Raw genomic sequence first — 23,082 nt, 5'->3', positions numbered from 1 at the left:
TGTAAAAAAGTACAGATTTTTTTCTTTCCATTGGACTTTCTGAAAACCATGTTCTATGGTCTGCAACGTTGACTGCATAACATTACGGCTGAAATGAGACCGTTTCTTTGATACTGTGGAGACGAAAGGATGTTTTCGGTAAAACTTGGAAAGATTACCTTGTTTTGACATAGCACTTCTACCGTATCCCTTCAGAGAATTGAAACGTATTGGTGCTTAACCGATTTAGAATGTAATGATCTACATTTTATGTATGGGCTTACTTCTGAATTAAAAACTTAGTTTCTGAGAAATTGGAGGAAAACCGAAATAAGTATGAAAAATTTCGAGATTTTTTCAAGGTGGCGGTGGATACTCCAATCGGAAACCAGGACAAACTCGGATTGATCGTAAGTAAGATTAGCTTGAGTAATTAGAATAGTTTCCAGAACTCCACTAATTTTTCGAAGGAAAAGCTCTAAGGTGGTGCTGAACGGTAATGAACAGAGTGATACAATGAAAGTTTCTTTTATGGTTGTTTATTTAGCTCGTACAGTGTAAGCTTTTTTTATCGCTGTTTGAACTAAGACAAAACTGTGATTTTGCTCATTCATGTTTACTTTGGTAACATGATGATCGCTATCCTTTATAAGTGTATGAAGTGCTCCGCGCGACCGCTCCAGGGCTAAGCGCTATTCCTGAACTATCAACAAAAAATCTGCTACATGAGTTCTGTCTACATCTACATGATTACTCTAAATTCACATTTACGTGCTTGGCAGAGGGTTCATCGAACCACAATCATACTATCTCTCTACCATTTCACTCCCGAACAGCACGCGGGAAAAACGAACACCTAAACCTTTCTGTTCGAGCTCTAATTTCTCTTATTTTATTTTGATGATCATTCCTACCTATGTAGGTTGGGCTCAACAAAATATTTTCGCATTCGGAAGAGAAAGTTGGTGACTGAAATTTCGTAAATAGACCTCGCCGCGACGAAAAACGTCTTTGCTTTAATGACTTCCATCCCAACTCGCGTATCATATCTGCCACACTCACTCCCCTATTACGTGATAATACAAAACAAGCTGCCCTTTTTTGCACCCTTTCGATGTCCTCCGTCAGTCCCACCTGGTAAGGATCCCACACCGCGCAGCAATATTCTAACAGAGGAAGAACAAGTGTAGTGTAAGCTGTCTCTTTAGTGGACTTGTTGCATCTTAAGTGTCCTGCCAATGAAACGCAACCTTTGGCTCGCCTTCCCTACAATATTATCTATATGGTCTTTCCAACTGAAGTTGTTCGTAATTTTAACACCCGGGTACTTAGTTGAATTGACAACGTTGAGAATTGTGCTATTTATCGAGTAACCGAGTTCCAACGGATTTCTTTTGGAACTCATGTGGATCACCTCACATTTTTCATTATTGAGCAGCAACTGCCACCTGCCACACCATACAGCAATCTTTCCTAAATCGCTTTGCAACTGATACTGGTCTTCGGATGACCTTACTAGACGGTAAATTACAGCATCATCTGCGAACAACCTAAGAGAACTGTTCAGATTGTCACCTAGGTCTTCTTTTGCTCACAAAAATTAACATGAGAAGTTATTAATATGATTCGTAACAATATGTGCTTTTTAATGACGACAAACATAAATCGTTAAGCAAAAAATCTATGCAGCTGACATGCTCCAAAAGTAATAATATTATACAAAAGAAACGTAAATGATCATGATGGAAACGATATTAAGAAGTTTACACAAAATCAGTATAGTTATCTCAGCACTCCACCAGTAAACGATAACACTGACTGAACATGTTATGGAACAGATACCTTGCAAACTTTTAAATGAACTGCATAATCTTGGAGAAGCTGAATTAGATTTAGAGAGAGCAAAATTCCATCTTCAATGCAAAGAAAATCTCTGATACATTATGTACCAGTACGTGTCAAAATAAACGAGCTGCTCGTAAGGTATATACATACACAGAAATATAATCACGATTGGAAAGATTCGACTAGATTTGTAAGAATGAACGACTTTGCTTTGCAGCACACTTGCGTTCATTAAAAATGTGTGTTGTTTACAATAACATGAATTAACAATACCTGTGACGTTAGGTATGGTGGTAGCAACAGCGACACATGTGACTATAGCGATAACAGTCACTACGACGGCAGCCAGCAAAAGCTTTGACAAGGCCATTTCACAGGCTGGTCACAGCGTCCACTCCTATTCAAATTTCCCCGTGGAATGCATGCTTACGTCTCATTCGGTCTTTTAAGTGTCCCCACCACTCTGCGCCAAAGAGTTTCGGTGGGAAGCGATGCTACCCGTAATTTCTGTTATCTACGAGTTCAGTGACTCTAAATAGTGACAACTATCCTCACAGCTCGTAATATCTCGGGCTCTGTTCGATCTGTCGACTTCTGTTGGTACTCTCCCATGTCGTGTCTTAGCGTTTATAGTGTACTGTCGATTTTAATTATAAAAATAACTACAAAACTATACTGCAGTATCTATTAGTGTGCATTCATACGTAATAACAGCAACTAATAAATAAAAGATCGCGATCATAATTCAGTACAATTCTCTAGTTTCGCTCCTCCTGCGAACTAGGGAGGTGTGTTGTATATTTTCACGACAGATCTGTCCACCATAATTTAGTATCATAATCGTTCATGACCGTCAGTTTAATATAATTTATTTCGTTTATTAGTCATTTAATTCTCACTTAGTTTTCTGCCTTGTCCCATCTGAATATTACCAACTTGTTTTCAAGCGTATTAAATGCTGATGATGTCTTTACCTATTATTCTAGTATGTGAACCACTCCGTCTACAGGCCACAAGTGGCCCATCGGGACCATCCGAACGCCGTGTCATCCTCAGAGGAGGATGCGGATAGGAGGGGTGTGAGGTCAGCACACTGCTCTCTCGGTCGTAATGATGCTATTCTTGACCAAAGCCGCTACTATTCAAGTAGCTCCTCAATTGGCATCACGAGGCTTAGTGCACCACAAAAAAATGGCAACAGCTCATGGGGGCCTGGATGGTCACCCATAATTCTGTGAACACAGAGGCTATAAACAGCTGGTTCTCTATCATCATGGTCATCAACTTCAGCCAACAGATGAATTAACTACACATAATTGCATCAACTGTTGGAGTCGCGTTTTTCCCTATGTCCTTGAAACGATAATTATTGTTGTCTTGAAAAGTAGGTGGCTGCTCTCAGTCTCTTAAGTAATTCCTGGCTTTGTTTAACTGCTTCGTTGCAATTTCGATAGCAATGCTGTAATACGTTTTGAATAATTGAGAACTGGCATATTCGAAAAATCTTGGCAATAGTTGGGCTATTTCTACGACAGAAGGTGTGGTAGACAGAGTACGAGGTGTCAGTTTTGTGTTTGCGTCCAGTGTAGTGGTAACACGAGAGAAAGGATGGGCATGGATGGAGAGGGAAAATGAGACAAGAGCCCTAATGTACACTACTGGCCATTAAAATAGCTACACCAAGAAGAAATGCAGATGATAAACGGGTATTCATTGGACAAATATATTATACTAGAACTGACATGTGATTACATTTTCACGCAATTTGGGTGCATAGATCCTGAGAAATGAGTACCCAGAACAACCACTTCTGGCCGTAATAACGGCCTTGATACGCCTGGGCATTGAGTCAAACAGAACTTGGATGGCGTGTCAGGTACAGCTGCCCATGCAGCTTCAACACGATGCCACAGTTCATCAAGAGTAGCGTCCGGCGTATTGTGTCGAGCCAGTTGCTCGGCCACCATTGACCAGACGTTTTCAATTGGTGAGAGATCTGGAGAATACGCTGGCAAGGGCAGCAGTCGAACATTTTCTGTATCCAGAAAGTCCCGTACAGGACCTGCAACTTGCGGTCGTGCATTATCCTGCTGAAATGTAGAGTTTCGAAGGGATCGAATGAAGGGTAGAGCCACGAGTCTTAACACATCTGAAATGTAACGTCCACTGTTCAAAGTGCCGTCAATGTGAACAAGAGGTGACAGAGACGTGTAACCAATGGCACCCCATACCATCACGCCGGGTGATACGCCAGTATGGCAATGACGAATACACGCTTCCAGTGTGCGTTCACCGCGATGTCACCAAACACGGATGCGACCATCATGATGCTGTAAACAGAACCTGGATTCATCCGAAAAAATGGCGTTTTGTCATTCTTGCACCCAGGTTCGTCGTTGAATTCACCATCGCAGGCGCTCCTGTCTGTGATGCAGCGTCAAGGGTAACCGCAGCCATGGTCTCCGAGCTGATACCCCATGCTGCTGCAAACGTCGTCGAACTGTTCGTGCAGATGGTTGTTGTCTTGCAAACGTCTCCATCTGTTGACTCAGGGATGGGGACATGGCTGCACGATCCGATCCGTTAGAGCCATGCGGATAAGATGCCTGTCATCTCGACTGCTTGTGATACGAGGCCATTGGGATCCAGCACAGCGTTCCGTATTACCCTCCTGAACCCACCGATTCCATATTCTGGTAACAGTCATTGCATGTCGACCAACGCGAGCAGCAATGTCGCGATACAATAAACCGCAATCGCGATAGGCTACAATCCGACCTTTATCAAAGTCGGAAACGTGATGGTAGCATTTCTCCTCCTTACAAGAGACATCACAACAACGTTTCACTAGGCAACGCCGGTCAACTGCTGTTTGTGTATGAGAAATCGGTTGGAAACTTTCCTCGTGTCAGCACGTTTTACGTGTCGCCACCGGCGCCAAGCTTGTGTGAATGCTCTGAAAAGCTAATAATTTGTATATGACAGCATCTTCTTCCTGTCGGTTAAATTTTGCGTCTGTAGCAGGTCATTTCGCGGTGTGGCATTTTTAACGGCCAGTAGTGTAGAATGGGATAGATGGCGAACAGTTAAAGCTGATAAGAAGGATAAATGACAGGGCGGATTTCTTTGTCTGGAAGAGAGAGTTGGTTGAACTTGTATTGCGATAGGATCAGAAGTGTGTGGAGATGTAGGGATGATGGGATGTGTTTGTAAAGGAGTGGCAACATACTAGGGTTGGTGATCACAAGGGAGACAATGGAGTTATTCGAATCTAGTTTGTGGACAGTGTAGGAGATGCTAAGATGTTCGATGCAGGAGAGAAGGGGTGCAAATTTCATGAGATGACAGAGGCTCCACGTGGGGGGAAGGTAAACAGAAGCAGAAAGTGAGGTGGAGTGCATGACATTCGAGAATTTGGAGTGACTTACAGAACTCTGTCGTTCAATTCGTAGTTTTGGTAGTTTCAGTCCATTGTGGACTTTCCGTTAGATGGTTACTAGGTGAAACTTCCATGTTAGATGCCAATCGATGGTTAGTCCTACGTAGAGGATAGTAAATGACAAGGTAAATGTCATGGAGACGGATGGTGCGGGTGATTCATCTCACAGTTATTGCCTGGATTTTGGAGGGGTTGATCTTGCGGAGCCATTGATTAAACTGGCTGAGGCGGATTCTGAGGGACTGATGGGATTTCTGGTGTCTGAGATAAGGGACGAAGAAAGTGGTGTCATAAACATACAGAAGTAGCCACATTAGTCAGTGGGAAGGGTGTTGGTGGATGCATCAAGAGAGGGTGGATTGAGAGACCTTGCTAAGTACTGAGGTGAGGCAGATGGGGCGGTAGGAGGAGGTATAAGTAGGGGGTTTGTGTGATTTGAGGAAAAGTAGAATTTTTCGAGCTTTTCCATAGTTGAGGATAGTAACCTGTGGAGAGTATAGTAGTGTAAAGGGCTGCAAGGGTGACTAAAATGGAGAGAGGGCATTCTTTGAGGTGTCGATAGTTGATGCAGTCATGCCTGGGGGAAATGTTGGGTTTTTGTGGAGTACTTGTTGTACAAACAGAAATAAATACACCAATGACTGGCGTATTGCGCAGTGGTTAGACACAGGACTCGCATTCGGGAGGACGATGGTTCAATCCCGCGTCCGGCTATCCTGATTTAGGTTTTCTGTGATTTCCCTAAATCGCTCCAGGCCAATGCCGGGATGATTCTTTTCAAAGGGCACAGCTGACTTCCTTCCCCGTCCTTCCCTAATCCAATGAGACCGATGACCCCGCTTTCTGGTCTTCTTCCCCAAAACAACCCAACCCAACTGGTGTATTTATTTATGTTTGTAGTAACTTGTCCAAGTACTGGAAGCTGGAAGCCAGGGGCGGAACTGCTGTATTCATGATTCATGAATGGTAGGGAATAGGGAACAATAAAATGATGGTCAAAGGGATGGAGAAGATGCTGGAGAGATAGGCTGCAAAGTGGTCAGCTTTGCACTGGTTATCAGGTAAGGGATGGTTGTTGTGGAGGAACGAGCAGTGAAAGGTGAGGTTGTTGCCAGTAGGTCAAAGAAATACTTGCCAATTCAAGGAATAATCAATGGAGAGTGTAGTTTTAGTCTGGTGCATGTTTGGCGCTAGTCTCGACGTTTTTTTGTATTTGGTGTATACCTGATATGTCTCTGTATTTGCCATAGCATGTGAGTACATCCTGGTCACCAGAAGGAGCAGTACAAGAAATAGGATTCTCAGAGAAGGAATAGAGCAGGAATAATCAATGGAGAGTGTAGTATTAGTCTGGTGCATGTTTGGCGCTAGTCTCGACGTTTTTTTTTTGTATTTGGTGTATACCTGATATGTCTCTGTATTTGCCATAGCATGTGAGTACATCCTGGTCACAAGTCCACAAGAAGGAGCAGAACAAGAAATAGGATTCTCAGAGAAGGAATAGAGCTGGTCGGTATGGGGGTGAGGAGAAGTGGGGCAGCAGGGTTTTGGGGTGGGTTCTTAGTGTAGGTTGCGTACATTCAGGGGAAGCATACATTCAAGGACAAACTCAATTGATTTATGACCTTAACCTGTTGTTCTGCTGTTCCCCTGAGAACTGATTTATGACCCCCAGGAAATAAACTGTCCTTCTGAGAAACCACCCATCCTTTTCTCTCCTCCTCCTACCCCTTCCACCCCTCCTCCCTGCCTCTCGTTGATACATACACACTTTGGATATCAAATTAAGTGATAATTAATTAAAACGATAAATTAATTACACCTTCCTCCTCTGGGAAATCCCCCAGCCCTCCCCTCAAATACCCCTTTCCCCCTACCCTACCTCATCTGGAAATTGGTGGGAAAAGGACTCAGTCTATGCTAGAGAGGAGGAATCTCATGACACCAAGTTTAAATCATTGTCAATAATATACTGATGCATATTCTTTATTTAATAAGTTTATGGAAGATAGTGCTCCCCCACTTGCGTAGCTCTCACGTCTGCACCCTCCACCACCCATTCCCATGACATAATAACTGTACGCACTGAGGAATGGAATCAAGTGCGGTATTGAGGGCCATTGATTGGGGTCTCCTGCCCATGTGTCTGTTGTCCAGCACCGCCACCTTATGTAGGTCAAAAACCGCCCAAGGTCCTAATTACAGATCACGATACTAAATACCGCCGACCATGTCCTGGATGTCAGCCTCATTTGGTGCCGGCTGCTGTGACCGAGCGATTCTAGGCGCTTCAGTCCAGAAACGCGCTGCTGCTACAGTTACAGGTTCGAATCCTGCCTCGGGCGTGGATGTGTGTGGTGTCCTTGGGTTAGTTAGGTTTAAGTAGTCCTAAGTCTAGGGGACTGATGACCTCAGACGTTAAGTCCCATAGTGCTTAGAGCCATTTGAACCAGTTTTGAACCTCATTTGGTTCTGCAACCGCAAACAAAGCATTAAGTGGAGGCATTCCGTTGATCAATAAATTTCAGACTCGCTTCCTGAGTCTGACACTACTTCCTGTTTCTGTGTGTGAATCAATGTCTACAAACACGCAGATAGAGGTTTTCATCTTTCTTTAGAATAATGTGTCCCTACCGCCTAGTGCTGGGGCAAAGGGAAAGATGACCTAATTTCGATATTAAAAATAGAGTGAAATAGTACATTCGCACTACCCTATCAAATTAATTGCTTAACAATTTCCTGGATTCAAATAGATCAATTAAAACACTCACCTCCACCTTAAATGATCCTTCTTGGTAACAGAATATATTTTCAGTGTTTGAGTATCACACACAATCCTTATGCAAATTAAGTAATCAAATTTCCACCACAAATAGATCATAGCGATAAATATGTCCAAGATCTAGTATGCATCGAATGTGACAACACAGACACCATCCTCCACCACAACGTTTCTGCTAAACATATCTGGTTAAGAAAATCCTACCATTCACTGAAAATTTTGACGGCAAACCATGCACTATCCGCTGACTACCAGCTAGCCCCATCTGTGCCAGCCAGGCACCTGCGCTGGCAATGCCAGCTGCTGCACAATGACTCCTGGCATCCACACGTCCACTGTACTGAACACTCAGAGGTCGGAGAGACTGTCATCAAGCTGTCAACCGATCAGTTTAAATTGGGAGGGGAAATAATGTTCCAGTGCAAACACTTGTCATATCGAATCTTCTCATGCAACATACATGTCCACCTCTGTCGCCACTCACTCAGCACACTAGTCACTTCACCAGCCTCTGCTGCCATGAGCAAGAGCACACAGGTCAGCGCATTCTTTGTAAGCAACTGCACATTATAGGCCAAGCTAATGCCTTGTGACCACTTACGCCACTGACCACAGTGCACCGTGAGACAAACAGCTGCAGCTTGGATGTGCACATTAGTTCTAACCAATTCCACTATAACATAGACCCCAGCTCAAAAGTTGCACTTTACCCAATCCGAGACAGGAATGTTGTTGACCATACACCTCGAATTTCTCACACAAAATGGAGATATCAGTAGTAGGCCAAAGTGAGCATCAGCACATTTTGTTAGTGTGTGTTGCCTACATTCAGGGTCAAGTGTACATTCAGGGGCAAACTTATTGTTCTCCTTTGATTGACAGGTCATTAACCTATTGTTTTGGTAAGAGGTTTATGATTCCCTGGTGATAATCCCTCCCTTTGAGTGACAGGTCCTTAACCTAGTATTCCCCCACCCTTACCTCTCTCCCTTCTCCTCCCGAACCCACAGGAAACCTCCTCCCTTCCCCTCGCTGATACAGGTATACTTTCAGACCTGAGGTACTGGAATAGCACCTCTCATTCTATCAATTTGATTGACTGCTTAATTAAGTTGACCAATTAATTAAGCCTTCCCCCTCTGGTAATCCCCCACAACCCCCCTCCCATCTCCTCCTCCTGGAAATTGGCGGCTCTGTGTTGGAGAGGAAGGATCTCATGACAGGAAATTCAATTACGTGGCAGAAGGTATATTGTTTATTTATAAAAAATTCTCTGCTGTTTAGGAAGACGCAGGTCTTGTAAAATACATCGAAAAGAAGTAATTAAATTTAGCGCCTTTTTTATTCCGATCGCGCAACGAATACCGTCATGAAACACCCATCACATCTAATTGCACCGCCACAGATCGCTTAAACATAACTGAAAAACTTTCTCGCATCTCATCACCTGTGCAGGTTGTCCGAGCCACACACCCCAGGGCCGACCTCGTCTGCCGGGCCGCGCCACACCTGCGGGAGCCTGAGAAGCGGCGACGCACTGGGGCCCCACAACTGACATACCGGATGTCTGCTAATCACTATGGTGAAGAGAAATCATTTACATATTATGAGATAAAAACTAATTAATTTTCAAAGTAACATTACATTTTCATAAGTAGACACAGTAACACTATTTTCACGTATCTTCTTCTACTTGAGTCGATGGAGAGCAGGACACCAGTAGAATTCCAGGTCTTGAACAGCAGCAAACTTCACGATTCGACCCATCCATGAGATCTTCTCATTCCCCTTCACACAGATGATGGTCGAATAATGGAAGCGATGTCACCATATCTTTATAGGGTATGCACTTCCCATTTATTTCATTCCTCAGCGACTTGTATTTCTGTATTCCTGATTTTCCTGGAACATGTTTGTACTTCCTCCTTTCATCAATCAACTGAAGTATTTCTTCTGTTACCCATGGTTTCTTCGCAGCTACCTTCTTTGTACCTATGTTTTCCTTCCCAACTTCTGTGATGGCCCTTTTTAGAGATGTCCATTCCTCTTCAACTGTACTGCCTACTGCGCTATTCCTTATTGCTGTATCTATAGCGTTAGAGAACTTCAAACATATCTCGTCATTCCTTAGTACTTCCGTATCCCACTTCTTTGCGTATTGATTCTTCCTGACTAATGTCTTTTACTTCAGCCTACTCTTCATCACTACTATATTGTGATCTGAGTCTATATCTGCTCCTGGGTAAGCCTTACAATCCAGTATCTGATTTCGGAATCTCTGTCTGACCATGATCTAATTAATTGAAATCTTCCCGTAACTCCTGGCCTTTTCCAAGTATACCTCCTCCTCTTGTGATTCTTGAACAGGGTATTCGCTATTACTAGCTGAAACTTGTTACAGAACTCAATTAGTCTTTCTCCTCTTTCATTCATTGTCCCAAGCCCATATTCTCCTGTAACCTTTTCTTCTACTCCTTCCCCTACAACTGCATTCCAGTCGCCCATGACTATTAGATTTTCGTCCCCCTTTACATACTGCATTACCCATTCAATATCCTCATACACTTTCTCTATTTCATGACCATACATTGCCAAATAGACTCAATACCACTCCTCAAATTCACTATCAGAATTACGGCATTACCTTATTCACAGACATCTTGCACACACTTGAAGTTGAATAACTGAATGACGATGGATTCATAGTGATCATTCAGTTACATACAGCTGGTGCGCTGAAAGGGACAAACAAAAGTCGACTGTACACTTGGAATAAAGCATTCTTTGCATTCAAGCCTATAGGAGGTTTGTACTTAATATGATATCCCTCTTTGAAAATTCAGCTTCTGCACACACATTATAATACATAAAAAAAACTTTGCATGGCGCTCTAACAGTCTTTTGTTTTTTCGTAACAAATTCAATTTTTCCAGCTGCAACAACAGATCTGTCTCGCGATGATCATCCTTCTGTTCCAAAGTGTTAAACAGGTACGGTGCTTAGCAACAGGACCTTAAAAATGTACTCGGACTACAACGGTTTTGCTGTTTCTCCACCCATCTGCTCGGCCCCTGACAATTAACTCCGAATGGACGTACTATAATATATATTGCACTTGCAATTAGTTCTGTCAGGGGGAATTTGTGTAATCTGGGTGGTGGTAGCTGTGCATGGAATGCACTGATACAAACCCCGACTTGGCAATCTGACTATATAAAAGGCGCCACAGTGTGTTGGCTGAACCGAAAATACATAAAGGTTTTGTGGAAGTGGTGAAATAGATAAACCGAAAAGACTCTAGGGCTTCTTTAAATTGTAATTACATCCTTTATTCATCGACATATATGTGACGACGGGAGGTTTTTTTTCCCGCTACATGAAAACGACACCCAGCTGGTGCGAGTGTGGATAATCATAATTTTTCATACACCTGTAATTAATAGTCAGAAATGTTATGCTGCTGCTTGAACGTACAGGTGCTGTGGCTTATGTTCCGACATATCACCAGATGTTTGTGGGAAGTAATCAAACTACCATTAACATAAAAAAATTACGTATATCTAGTTGTAAGGGAAGGATTGATTTGACGTGGTGTATTGTGATTTCAATGCATTGGGGAGTATATCCGAATATAAGAAGTGACAGATTTATTTCGTAAACAGCTGCACAATATAGCAATGCAAGGATTCAACTGGACCTGCTATACAAACAGGACGGGCAATTCAGCTGTAACAAAACGTCCCCTCATCGGCATCCCTAAGCAAATTTTCGCGTTTTCCTTATTGCACTATCGACAGTAATGTTGCTTACAGTACACCAAACCATATGAGTGATGTCTTTCCAACGCTTTCGTCTGTGGATGCGCTGTTAATTATCACATCGTGCCGGACGCCAGTGGTTTATAACACTTGTTTGAGAGAGTATTGGCAGGATGCAGCACCTTCCGGAAGCGCTGATTGGAGAACTTAACTGTCAAATAATTTCCTAGAACCGAGGAGAATCAAGACACATAGATGGCGTGAGTGTGGGCATAGCATAGTTTTTCCAGGTTCCATACACATATAAACGATCACTGCAATACTTGTCTGACGTAAATATGTTGCAGTGTAAAGTTACTGTGGCTTATGTTCCGGTAAGTTCAGAGAAAATGACTGTGTGTCCTACCATGAGGGAGGTATAGATTTATCACATCAATAGCCGTAAGGTTATGACAGAGATTTTGCGTTGAAAATTATGCGCGCTATAGATATTGAGATTCGTTACAGAACCACATCTGTCAAGAGGAGACATTTTCAGTACATCGCTCAGTGTCAGACTGCATCAGTAATCCTAATATTTAATTGTAGTTACACTGATAAGTTTGTGCCTTGTTCCCAACATTCTTGTGAGTCAGGAGATTGCCATAGAAAGCATAGCAGCGAGCATGTCCGGGCCGGAAACAGCATCTCAGCTCATGCCTTTTTTCCGGGCTGCGGCTTGCCTCCCTTTGTACACCAGTTCAGAGAGTCCAACAAAGATTCTGGCTTAGGAGAATTCGGCTCGCCAGTCCCCCTGGACAGGTGAATAGTGAACTAATACCCAGCTTGCAGTGAGTCGCCTTCGGGACCACGTGTGTCGCGTCTATACACTTTGGAAAGTTGAGAAGATTCAGTATGACGAGTGTTTGCTCTGGGAGTATTGATAGGGTTCGAGCACCTAACAGTCAGGTCCTCCTGGGGTGGGGGCCGTCCATGGTTGGTGGGCCTCTCTGTGGCTGACACGCGCTTCCACGGCTGCGGACATGGGCTGCGTTTACGGCCAGTCTCAGGCGCTGGTATTGTACTGCGGCATAGTGTGTGTGGGCATCCGGAAGAAAAGTATGTGGGATGTGAGAGTGTTTTCAACAGTCCCAGTCATCTACCCGTGAATGGATGGTGTTTGTCAATACATCACGGCGGTATTTGTTGTTGTTGTTACTATCATGTGGTATACCCTTTCCTCCCTTCAAAAGGTTCAAATGGCTCTGAGCGCTATGGAACTTAACATCTGAGGTCATCAGTACCCTAGAACTTAGAACTACTTAAACCTAACTAACCTAAGGACATCACACACATCCATGCCCGAGGCAGGATTCGAACCTGCGACCATATTGGTCGCGCAGTTCCAGACTAAAGCGCCTAGAACCGCTCGGTCACACCGGCCGGCTTTCCTCCCTCTTTCTTCCACTTGGTGTAGCGGAGAGAACTCTACAACCGTGACGGTATAAATTCACGACGAAATTTGAAATTCCAACTATCATTTCATATATCACCAGATCCAATCGTGATGTGAAATAGTAATAGTTTTGGATTACTTAAGGAAATTTCGGATAAAAAACACAACAGTGCTGTTTATGCTCGCAAACTACTGTGCAGTGTTGATCCATTTCTGAAATTTAGAGGATCTTTAAACTATGTGAAGCAAATTTTTTAAAAGCTTTATTAACTATTTATTTAATATTCCCGGTGGCACTTCTTCTGAAGCACCATTTGTGACATCTTCAAGCTGTGATATTCCACACCAGATTTAATAACTTTTGAAGCAGTTCGTGAAGTGTACCTCAAGAAAAGCGCACAGGGAAGCTGGGGCAGTTGAGAGTACATGGCAGAAAGAAATATCTCATGCTAGTTCCTATGTCATCTGCAAAGCAAACTACAGCTCCCTCTCTCTCCCTTTGTATGCAACGATCTTTTTTTAAAGGTGTTTTCGAGTAAGTCGGCAACTAGTTTTGCGACATCGTCAATTTTTTTTGTGTGAGATAGCTACCATGTCTGCCTTATATCCTCTGCATCACGATCACGTCGCTGGAAATTACTTATTTGTTACCTTTCTGCAGTATTTATGGATCGATTACCTATCAGCCATTTGCCTTGGAAGGAGTTATCGCGTGTGTCAGTATTCCAGGGTAAATGCTGCTTTGTTTATGGTACGGTCCGACTGCGACCGACAGCGTGCTGACTCGGCAGTGGCACATTACAGAAGAAGAAATAGAGATAGAGCACATGTTTCGACAGGAATTTTCGGGTGCTTTAGTTCGAGGATTAGCCTGACATCCGCTATGTCACTTGTGGGGGCCCTAGCGCGCTGCCGCTTACTGTGGCGTAGCCCAGCATCCGACACGGGCCCTAGGGTGGGTGGCTGGGGCAACCTGCATGGGTGGCGAGACGAGAGAAAGTTTTTCGGATACGTTTAAGCGATCTTTGGCGGTGTAATTACGTGTAATGGGTGTTTCATCACGGTATTCCTTGCGCGATCGGAATGAAAAAGCTGTCGATTTAATTACTTCTTTTCGATGTATTTTACAGGACCTGCATTTTCCCAAACAGCAAAGAATGATGAGCAAGAGAGATTCAACCCCTGAAAACTGAATTCTTTATAAATAAACAACATACCTTGTGCTATGTAGTTGAATTTCTTGTCATGAGATCCTTCCTATCCTACACATTTCCAGGTAGTGGAGGGGGAGAGTGAAGGGGAGGTTTGTGGGGGATTACCAGAGGGGGAGGGGTTAATTAATTGATTGGTTTACTTAAGCAGTCAATCAAAGTGATAGACTGGGAGGGGGCTATTCACATAGCTCAGGACTGAAAGTGTACCTGTATCAGTGAGGGGAAGGAGGAGGTTTCCTGATGGGTTGGGGGAGAAGGGGGAGGGGGAGGGGTGGTGGAACAATAGGTTAAGGACCTGTGAATCAAAAGGAAGGATTATCCCCAGGGAGTCATAATCCCCTTAACAGAACAATAGAATAATGACCTGTTAATCAAATGAGGACATTAGGTTTGCCCCTGAATGTATACTTGACCCTGAATGTAGGCAACCCGCACTAGCAAAAAGCACTGATGCCCAGTTTGCCCTACTATTGATATCTCCCATTTACATGAGTTATTTTCGAAGACAGAAGAAATCGGGGATGCACTCGTTTTCATGTCGCTAAAATATCGTTACTTGTTGTGAAAATCTTTTAACAGTATGGCACAGGCTATATTTCCTCAAATTATTCTCTCATCGGGTAAAAAAGATCTCTTCTAATCAGCTTAATAACTGTTACATCCTGCTTCACAGCACTAGAATATTAAAATCGTTTTTGGTTCATGATGGAGTGCTAAGATCTGCCTCCGCCACAGGTTGCCTCCACACTTTCGAACTCCCTTAAAGTAACCAAACGCCTCACCACATATGACGCCTCTTAAGTTAATGGCACAGAAAAGTTGTAAATATCAGGTTTATACTACGTATGACTTCATAAATTCGATAATGCAGCCGAATTTATAGCGATGGTATCTGTCCCTATTCATGTGGTAGATTGAAATTTCGTTAAAAGATGTCCCCACAGCGAAAAAACGACTGATTACGGCTCCAACTTCTGAATGATATCCGTGGTACCCTATCCCTTGCTTCTATCCGCAAGGCGCCACATTATTAATATCAAAGTGATAGACTAATTAATTAAATTGATCCTGAGAGTCACTTTGCATGATGAGTAATTCTGCATGTATTTTGGATAGGACGATCATGAAAAGTATAGTAACAGTCGCTTAGTACCTATATGAGGCTCAACGAGTGTTGCAGATGATGTATGCCTTGGAAACTCAAAGTCTTGGAACAGTTCTACATGTTCATTTGACTTCCACTCCATCGTGTTGGGATCTGCAACAAGGAGTTGACAACTCGAGATCTGGAAACAATTCCGAGTACTGCTCTGAACCATCACAGAGCATATCAGCAGACTCATATAGTGCTGCACTTGACAGAAACTGAAAGTCTTGGAACAGTTTTACATGTTAATTTGACTTCCACTCCATCGTGTTGGGATCTGCAACAAGGAGTTGACATGTGTAAGGAGTCTGTTGCTGCTCAGATTTTTTTTGTATAAAACGCTCTTATTGCTTACCAGATATGCTTCGTTATTTCTGTTTATACCTTCCACCTCTGATACATACACACAGCCCTGTCAGGATATCTACAAACTGTAGCTTTCAGATAATTATTTTTGTTACCCCAGTAATAAGTTATTCGTTAATTTACATTGCGTCTAATGTAGCTAGCATCTTGGACTGTAAGAGTTTCCCTTCTCCTCCCCCCCCCCCCTCCCTCCCCCCTCCCCTGCTCTCTCTCTCTCTCTCTCTCTCTCCCTACAGGGATGCGTCTCCACGGCAGTGTCATTTATAGACGAACAGCAAAAAAGGAATCTGGGCAGGAACAGAAATCAACTCTGTACTCATGGCAACTCCCTGTTGCAGGATCCCTACATTATGCAGTGGAAGTGAAATGAACATGTAGAACTGTTTCCAGACTTTGAGTTTCCATCAAGTGCAGCACTACACGGGTCTGCAGACAGGCACTCTGATGGGCTGGAGCAGTACATGGAATTGTTTCCAGATCTCGAGTTTCCAGTACATCCATCATCTGCTCCACTCGTTGAGCCTCATATAGGTCCTAAGCTGTTACTATACTTTCGATGACCGTTCTATTCAAAATGCATGCAGAAGAGGGATAACCATGGGATTTTTAGTAGGATGGTTTATAAGACAGGCAAATATTTTCTTAAAAAATCAAACAACACGTGGGTATGTCTGCAATATCACCATTTACACATGGGAAACTGTCGAAAAAATATGAAAAAGACAAAACCGCTAAAATTCGAGGATAACTTGGTACAATGACGAAAAATTGATGTGAAATAGTAAATTGTAGAAATACAATGAAATACTTAAAATCCCAAAAACATAGCAAAATTGCAGAATTTGAGAATACATAAAATTAGAGAAAAAATTCTGTGAAATGAGTGTTGACCAAAATCATAAAACTGCATGTTCGAGAGGAGAGTGGGCTGATGCTGCATATACACAACTTAAAGGTGGAAAGAGGAGGCATTCTACAGATGTGGTGTCAAGGCGTAACGGTCATTTTATCTTGCAAATGAGCAGTACAACCTAACATCGGACCATGACTTCTGTGTGCAAGAGGAAGGTTACCACGGGCGATGGTGAACTGCAGTGAGATTGTTACGTTTCCCTGGCTACTGATCATGGCGTTTATTTCTTCGTAAGATGCCGCTGTTTCTCCACGCTCATTTTCAGCTGCCAACGATCATTTTAGAGGGCTGCTGTGAACATATCATAATTTCCGAATCGTAATCAGGCTTTAATTTCGTAAACAGTAGGATTCATACATATCCGGAAACCTATGTGGTGTTTGTTTTACAAAGAATGGATGTTTTCTATGATATATAAGGTACTTGTTTTATAACCTTACAGTTTTTCGCCGTCATCTGTCAGGGAGAAATTTGCAGGGAGAATATATTTCTTACACTGCAATGTTGTGTTCCACACAATTAATAGGTCGTAAACCGCACAGCTCTAGCACTGCAGCGTGTTTATGTGCAGAACTGTGTAGCCCTTGGAATGTGTTTATGTTCCACGATCATGTCTCTCTTTTCGATGCCTTCTTGCTATGGACACTGTAACAACCCTACCACAACAATGGTCAAAATTTAATAATGATTGTGGTGTTTCTCACGCTGCTAAATACTGCATTTTCGGGCAACAACAAAGTTATTATGTCGCAGGCGTCATTAGAACACAGTTAATAAAGTCATTTCATGTAATAATGAATAAACTAGGCACTCATCTTTTCGTGTTTCCCACACTGGTCTCGTTGTAAAATCATGGCTTAATCGTCGAAAATCTAGGTGGTGATGATTCCAAGCTCGGATGCAAAGAGGCCTAGGTTTTATTATGCGATATTCAAAAGTTTTATAGATGTGTTTCACAAACCATTCTTGAAGATTAAACCTTTGAAAGTTAGCACAATGGTGAAGTAAAAAAAATGATCAGCACTCCGAATTTAAGTTACACTTCCTTTTTATTGCTTTTATTGCAATATCACGTAACACACAAAACATCACTTCACAATACAAAACATACTTGAAAACATCTTGCTCACTGTTAAAGTTCACATTTTATAAGCTGACGACAATATGCGTCTTTCCAACATGACGTCCAAGACTTGACTTTACAGCCTCTAACTCTCTAACTAACTAACTAACTAATAATCGCTTACGCGCCCAAAAATCAGAGTTACAAGTACGTCAAAGATCATAGTGACAAAAGAAAGAATACACATAAGAATAATATATTGCAACATAAACTTATCGGTGTATCAAAGTACCTCTACATTAATGAAATCAAATCTGAATGTTGTGCAAGAAACATGTTAACTACTTCACAGAAACACAGCAGAATATTGCTGGTATCGATAGGTTGAGTTGAGGTGCCGTAATGGTTACGTAATTCAAGTACCATTACAACACCAAACACTGGAACAATACTTCAGAAATGTCTTTGCAACGGATCACCCAGGCATCTGCAACCCTGTCACTGTGGAAGGTGAGATTAAATGTAGAGGTCATCACCTTTGGACATCTGTTTCGAAACAGTCCACAATGCCAATGTCCAGTGTGCTGTGTGAGCGGCAACAGAAACGGAATTGTGTGTTGCGTGAGGAGATTCAATATGACGAGTGTTTGCGCTGGACAATTTTTGCCCCCCATGTAAGTAGATCAGTTGACTGCATAGTGACAGTCTCTCCGACCTATGAGCCTTTGGTACAGCGGACATATGGATGCCGGGGATGAGTGTGCAGCTGCCATCTTGGCTGACGTGGATGGGGGTCTCTCCTGGCCGGTGGGGGACGTGGCTACCCAGCAGTCAGCGGGCTGTGAGCTAGTTTGTGTGATCGCTAGGTATTTTTTCACCAGTTATGTTTAGTGGAAACGTTGTGGTGGAGGAGGGTGTTTGTGCTGTCAAATGTCAGTGTAAACAAGACCTTGGATATATTTAGCGCTATGATCTATTTATGGGGGAAATTTCATTACTTGATTTGCATAATGTTTCCGTGTGATACTCAAACGTTGAAAATACACTCCTGGAAATTGAAATAAGAACACCGTGAATTCATTGTCCCAGGAAGGTGAAACTTTATTGACACATTCCTGGGGTCAGATACATCACATGATCACACTGACAGAACCACAGGCACATAGACACAGGCAACAGAGCATGCACAATGTCGGCACTAGTACAGTGTATATCCACCTTTCGCAGCAATGCAGGCTGCTATTCTCCCATGGAGACGATTGTAGAGATGCTGGATGTAGTCCTGTGGAACGGCTTGCCATGCCATTTCCACCTGGCGCTTCAGTTGGACCAGCGTTCGTGCTGGACGTGCAGACCGCGTGAGACGACGCTTCATCCAGTCCCAAACATGCTCAATGGGGGACAGATCCGGAGATCTTGCTGGCCAGGGTAGTTGACTTACACCTTCTAGAGCACGTTGGGTGGCACGAGATACATGCGGACGTGCATTGTCCTGTTGGAACAGCAAGTTCCCTTGCCGGTCTAGGAATGGTAGAACGATGGGTTCGATGACGGTTTGGATGTACCGTGCACTATTCAGTGTCCCCTCGACGATCACCAGTGGTGTACGGCCAGTGTAGGAGATCGCTCCCCACACCATGATGCCGGGTGTTGGCCCTGTGTGCCTCGGTCGTATGCAGTCCTGATTGTGGCGCTCACCTGCACGGCGCCAAACACGCATACGACCATCATTGGCACCAAGGGAGAAGCGACTCTCATCGCTGAAGACGACACGTCTCCATTCGTCCCTCCATTCACGCCTGTCGCGACACCACTGGAGGCGGGCTGCACGATGTTGGGGCGTGAGCGGAAGACGGCCTAACGGTGTGTGGGACCGTAGCCCAGCTTCATGGAGACGGTTGCGAATGGTCCTCGCCGATACCCCAGGAGCAACAGTGTCCCTAATTTGCTGGGAAGTGGCGGTGCGGTCCCTTACGGCACTGCGTAGGATCCTACGGTCTTGGCGTGCATCCGTGCGTCGCTGCGGTCCGGTCCCAGGTCGACGGGCACGTGCACCTTCCGCCGACCACTGGCGACAACATCGATGTACTGTGGAGACCTCACGCCCCACGTGTTGAGCAATTCGGCGGTACGTCCACCCGGCCTCCCGTATGCCCACAATACGTCCTCGCTCAAAGTCCGTCAACTGCACATACGGTTCACGTCCACGCTGTCGCGGCATGTTACCAGTGTTAAAGACTGCGATGGAGCCACGGCAAACTGACTGACACTGACGGCGGCGGTGCACAAATGCTGCGCAGCTAGCGCCATTCGACGGCCAACACCGCGGTTCCTGGTGTGTCCGCTGTGCCGTGCGTGTGATCATTGCTTGTACAGCCCTCTCGCAGTGTCCGGAGCAAGTATGGTGGGTCTGACACACCGGTGTCAATGTGTTCTTTTTTCCATTTCCAGGAGTGTATGTTCTATTATGAAGAAGGATCATTATAAGTTGGAAGTGAGTGTTTGAAGTGATCAATTTGATTTCTGGAAATTATTAAACAATTAATTTGATAGGATAATACAAATGACCTATGTCATTCTATGTTTGATATCGGAACCACATCAGCTCTCCCTTTGCCCCCAGCATTAGCCAATAGGAGCACAGTATTCTGAGTAGAGATGAAAACCTCCATCTGTGTGTTTGGAGATGTTGGTTAACACACACAGAAATAGCAAGTAGGCTTCTGAGAGAGCCAGAGACAGGAAGCGAGTGTGGAATTTCCCGATCAACAGAATGCCGCCGCTTGATGCACTGTTGGTGGCTGCGAGATCAAAGGAGGCCAACATCCGGTCCGTGGTCGGCGATATCTAGTATCGTGACCTGTAATTAGGACCTTGTTCGGCTTTTGACCGACCTGGCGCCGCCCAGACGACAGACACGCGCGCGAGATACCCCAAACGAAGACTATACCGTACTTCATTCCATTCCTCAATACTTACCTTTATTACGTTATGGGAAGGAGGTGAGCGGGGGTGCAAACGTGAGCTCTACCTGAGAGGGGGCATCCTGTCTCCCACAAACTGATTAAATAAAGAGTATGCATCAATATACACTGAAGGGCCAAATAAACTGGTATAGGCATGCATATTCAAACAGGCAAAATACTGTGCTGCGGTTGGCAACGCCTATAAAAGACAACAACTGTCTGGTGCAGTTGTTGGATCAGTTACTGCTGCTACACTGGCAAGTGAGTTTGAACGTGATGTTATAGTCGGCGCGCGAGCGATGGGACACAGCATCTCCGAGGTAGCGATGAAGTGGGGATTTTCTCGTACGACCATTTCACAACTGTACTGTGAATATCAGGAATCCAGTAAAACATCAAATCCCTGACATCACTACGGCCGGAAAAAGATCCTGCAAGAACGGAACCAACAATGACTGAAGAGAATCGTTCAGTGTGACTAATGTGCAACCTTTCAGCAAATTGTTGCAGATTTTAGTGCTAGGCCATCAACAAGTGTCAGCGTGCAAACCACTGAACAAAACATCATCGATATGGGCTTTCAGAGCCGAAAGACGACTGATGTGCCCTTGATGACTGCACAACACAAAGCTTGACACCTTGCATGGACCCATCAACCCTGACATTGGTCCTATTGATGACTGGAAACATGTTGCCTGGTTGGACGGGTCTCGTTTCAAATTGTATGGAGCAGTTGGACGTGTACAGTTATGCGGATAACCTCATGAATCCATGGGTCCTGCATGTCAGCAGGGGACTGTTCAAGCTGGTGGAGGCTCTGTAATGGTGTGGCGTGTGCAGTTGGAGTGATATGGGAGCCCTGATAATGTCTAGAAACGACTCTGACAGGTGACACGTATGTCAGCATCCTGTCGGATCACCTGCATCCATTCATATCCATTGCGCATTCCGAAGAACTTAGACAATTCTAGCAGGACAATGCGACACTCCACACGTCCAGAATTGCTACAGAGTGTCTCCAGGAACATTCTTTGAGTTCAAACACTTCCGCTGGCCACCAAACTCTCCAGACATAAACATTAGTGAGCATATCTTGGATGCCTTGCAACGTGCTGTTCATAAGAGGTCTGCAACCCCTCATACTCTTACAGATTTGTAGACAACCCTGCAAGATTCATGGTGTCAGTTCCCTCCAGCACTACTTCAGACATTAGCCAAGTCCATGGCACATTGTGTTGCAGCACTTCCACATGCTGGAGGGGATACTACATGATATTAGGCAGGTGTACCAGTCTCTTTGGCTCTTCAGTGTATTATGACATTGATTTTAATTTCGTGTCGTCAGTCCCATCCCGTTCAGTATAGAGTGAGTCTTTCTCTCATCAGTTTTTTTTGGGATGGTGGGGACAAAGGGGGAAGGGGGAGTGAGACGTCCTCTGTTAGTGACATTGTGCACTAGTTCAGTTGATTCCAACATATTGAGGTGAGCACACCCACGAAAATTTTCCAACAAGACAGCACCTCCAGTTTGCATCAGTGTAATTACATATACATGCAGTTGCTGGATGTGAGCTTTTCATGCCAAATAAAGAGGCCGAGCCCCTAAAAATTGAATTTTGTAAATAAACAGTATATCCTCCACTTTGGCACTGAATTCATTTTTCATATCATTTGATCCTTCCTCTCCAGCGCAGAATGAGTCCTTTCCCTGCCAATTTCCATGTAAGGTGGGAGGGGTAGTGGGGGATTAAAGGAATGGGCTGGAGAACTTCCCACAGGAGGTGTGGTAATTAATTTATTGATTTCATTAATTAGTCAGTTAATTTTGTGTCAAAAGTGTTCTTGTGTCAGCGAGAGGAGGGAAGAGGGATTGGGGGAAGGGGTGGATGGGAAGGGGGAGATGTGGGGGCGTATCAGAAGGATGGATTATCCTCAAGGGGTCATAAATCAACCATAAGGGAGTCATAAACCATTTAATAGGACGATAGGTTAAGATCGTAAATCAATCAAGTTTGCTCCTGAATGTATGCTTGCCCCTGAATATTTGCACCCCGCACTAACTTAACTCCTGAGAATCCCTGTTGCCCTACTACAGTGACGATGTGGCAATGAGGATACAAGCATGGGGTCTGGTAGGAATATGGATAGAAATAGAGTCTGACAAGGTCTACAGCA

General features: G+C 44.0%; 1 protein-coding gene across 3 annotated transcripts in view; it reads right to left on the bottom strand.

The window, feature by feature from the left end:
• LOC124623201 (vascular endothelial growth factor receptor 3) overlaps nt 1–2,299 on the bottom strand; it is a 512,828-nt gene extending 510,529 nt beyond the window's left edge. For all 3 annotated transcript variants that reach the window (XR_006980681.1, XM_047149015.1, XM_047149018.1), the window contains exon 1: nt 2,098–2,299. Coding sequence is in view for 2 of the 3 variants with exons in the window: in XM_047149015.1 (XP_047004971.1) it covers nt 2,098–2,194 (97 nt within the window). In the remaining variant the exon portion in view is untranslated. The remainder of the gene's footprint in view (nt 1–2,097) is intronic.
• Between the last annotated feature and the right edge of the window lie 20,783 nt (nt 2,300–23,082).

The sequence above is a fragment of the Schistocerca americana genome, chromosome 7, assembly GCF_021461395.2.
Source record: "Schistocerca americana isolate TAMUIC-IGC-003095 chromosome 7, iqSchAmer2.1, whole genome shotgun sequence".
Taxonomy (NCBI): Eukaryota; Metazoa; Arthropoda; class Insecta; order Orthoptera; family Acrididae; genus Schistocerca; species Schistocerca americana.
This window is presented reverse-complemented; position numbering and strand designations above follow the sequence as displayed.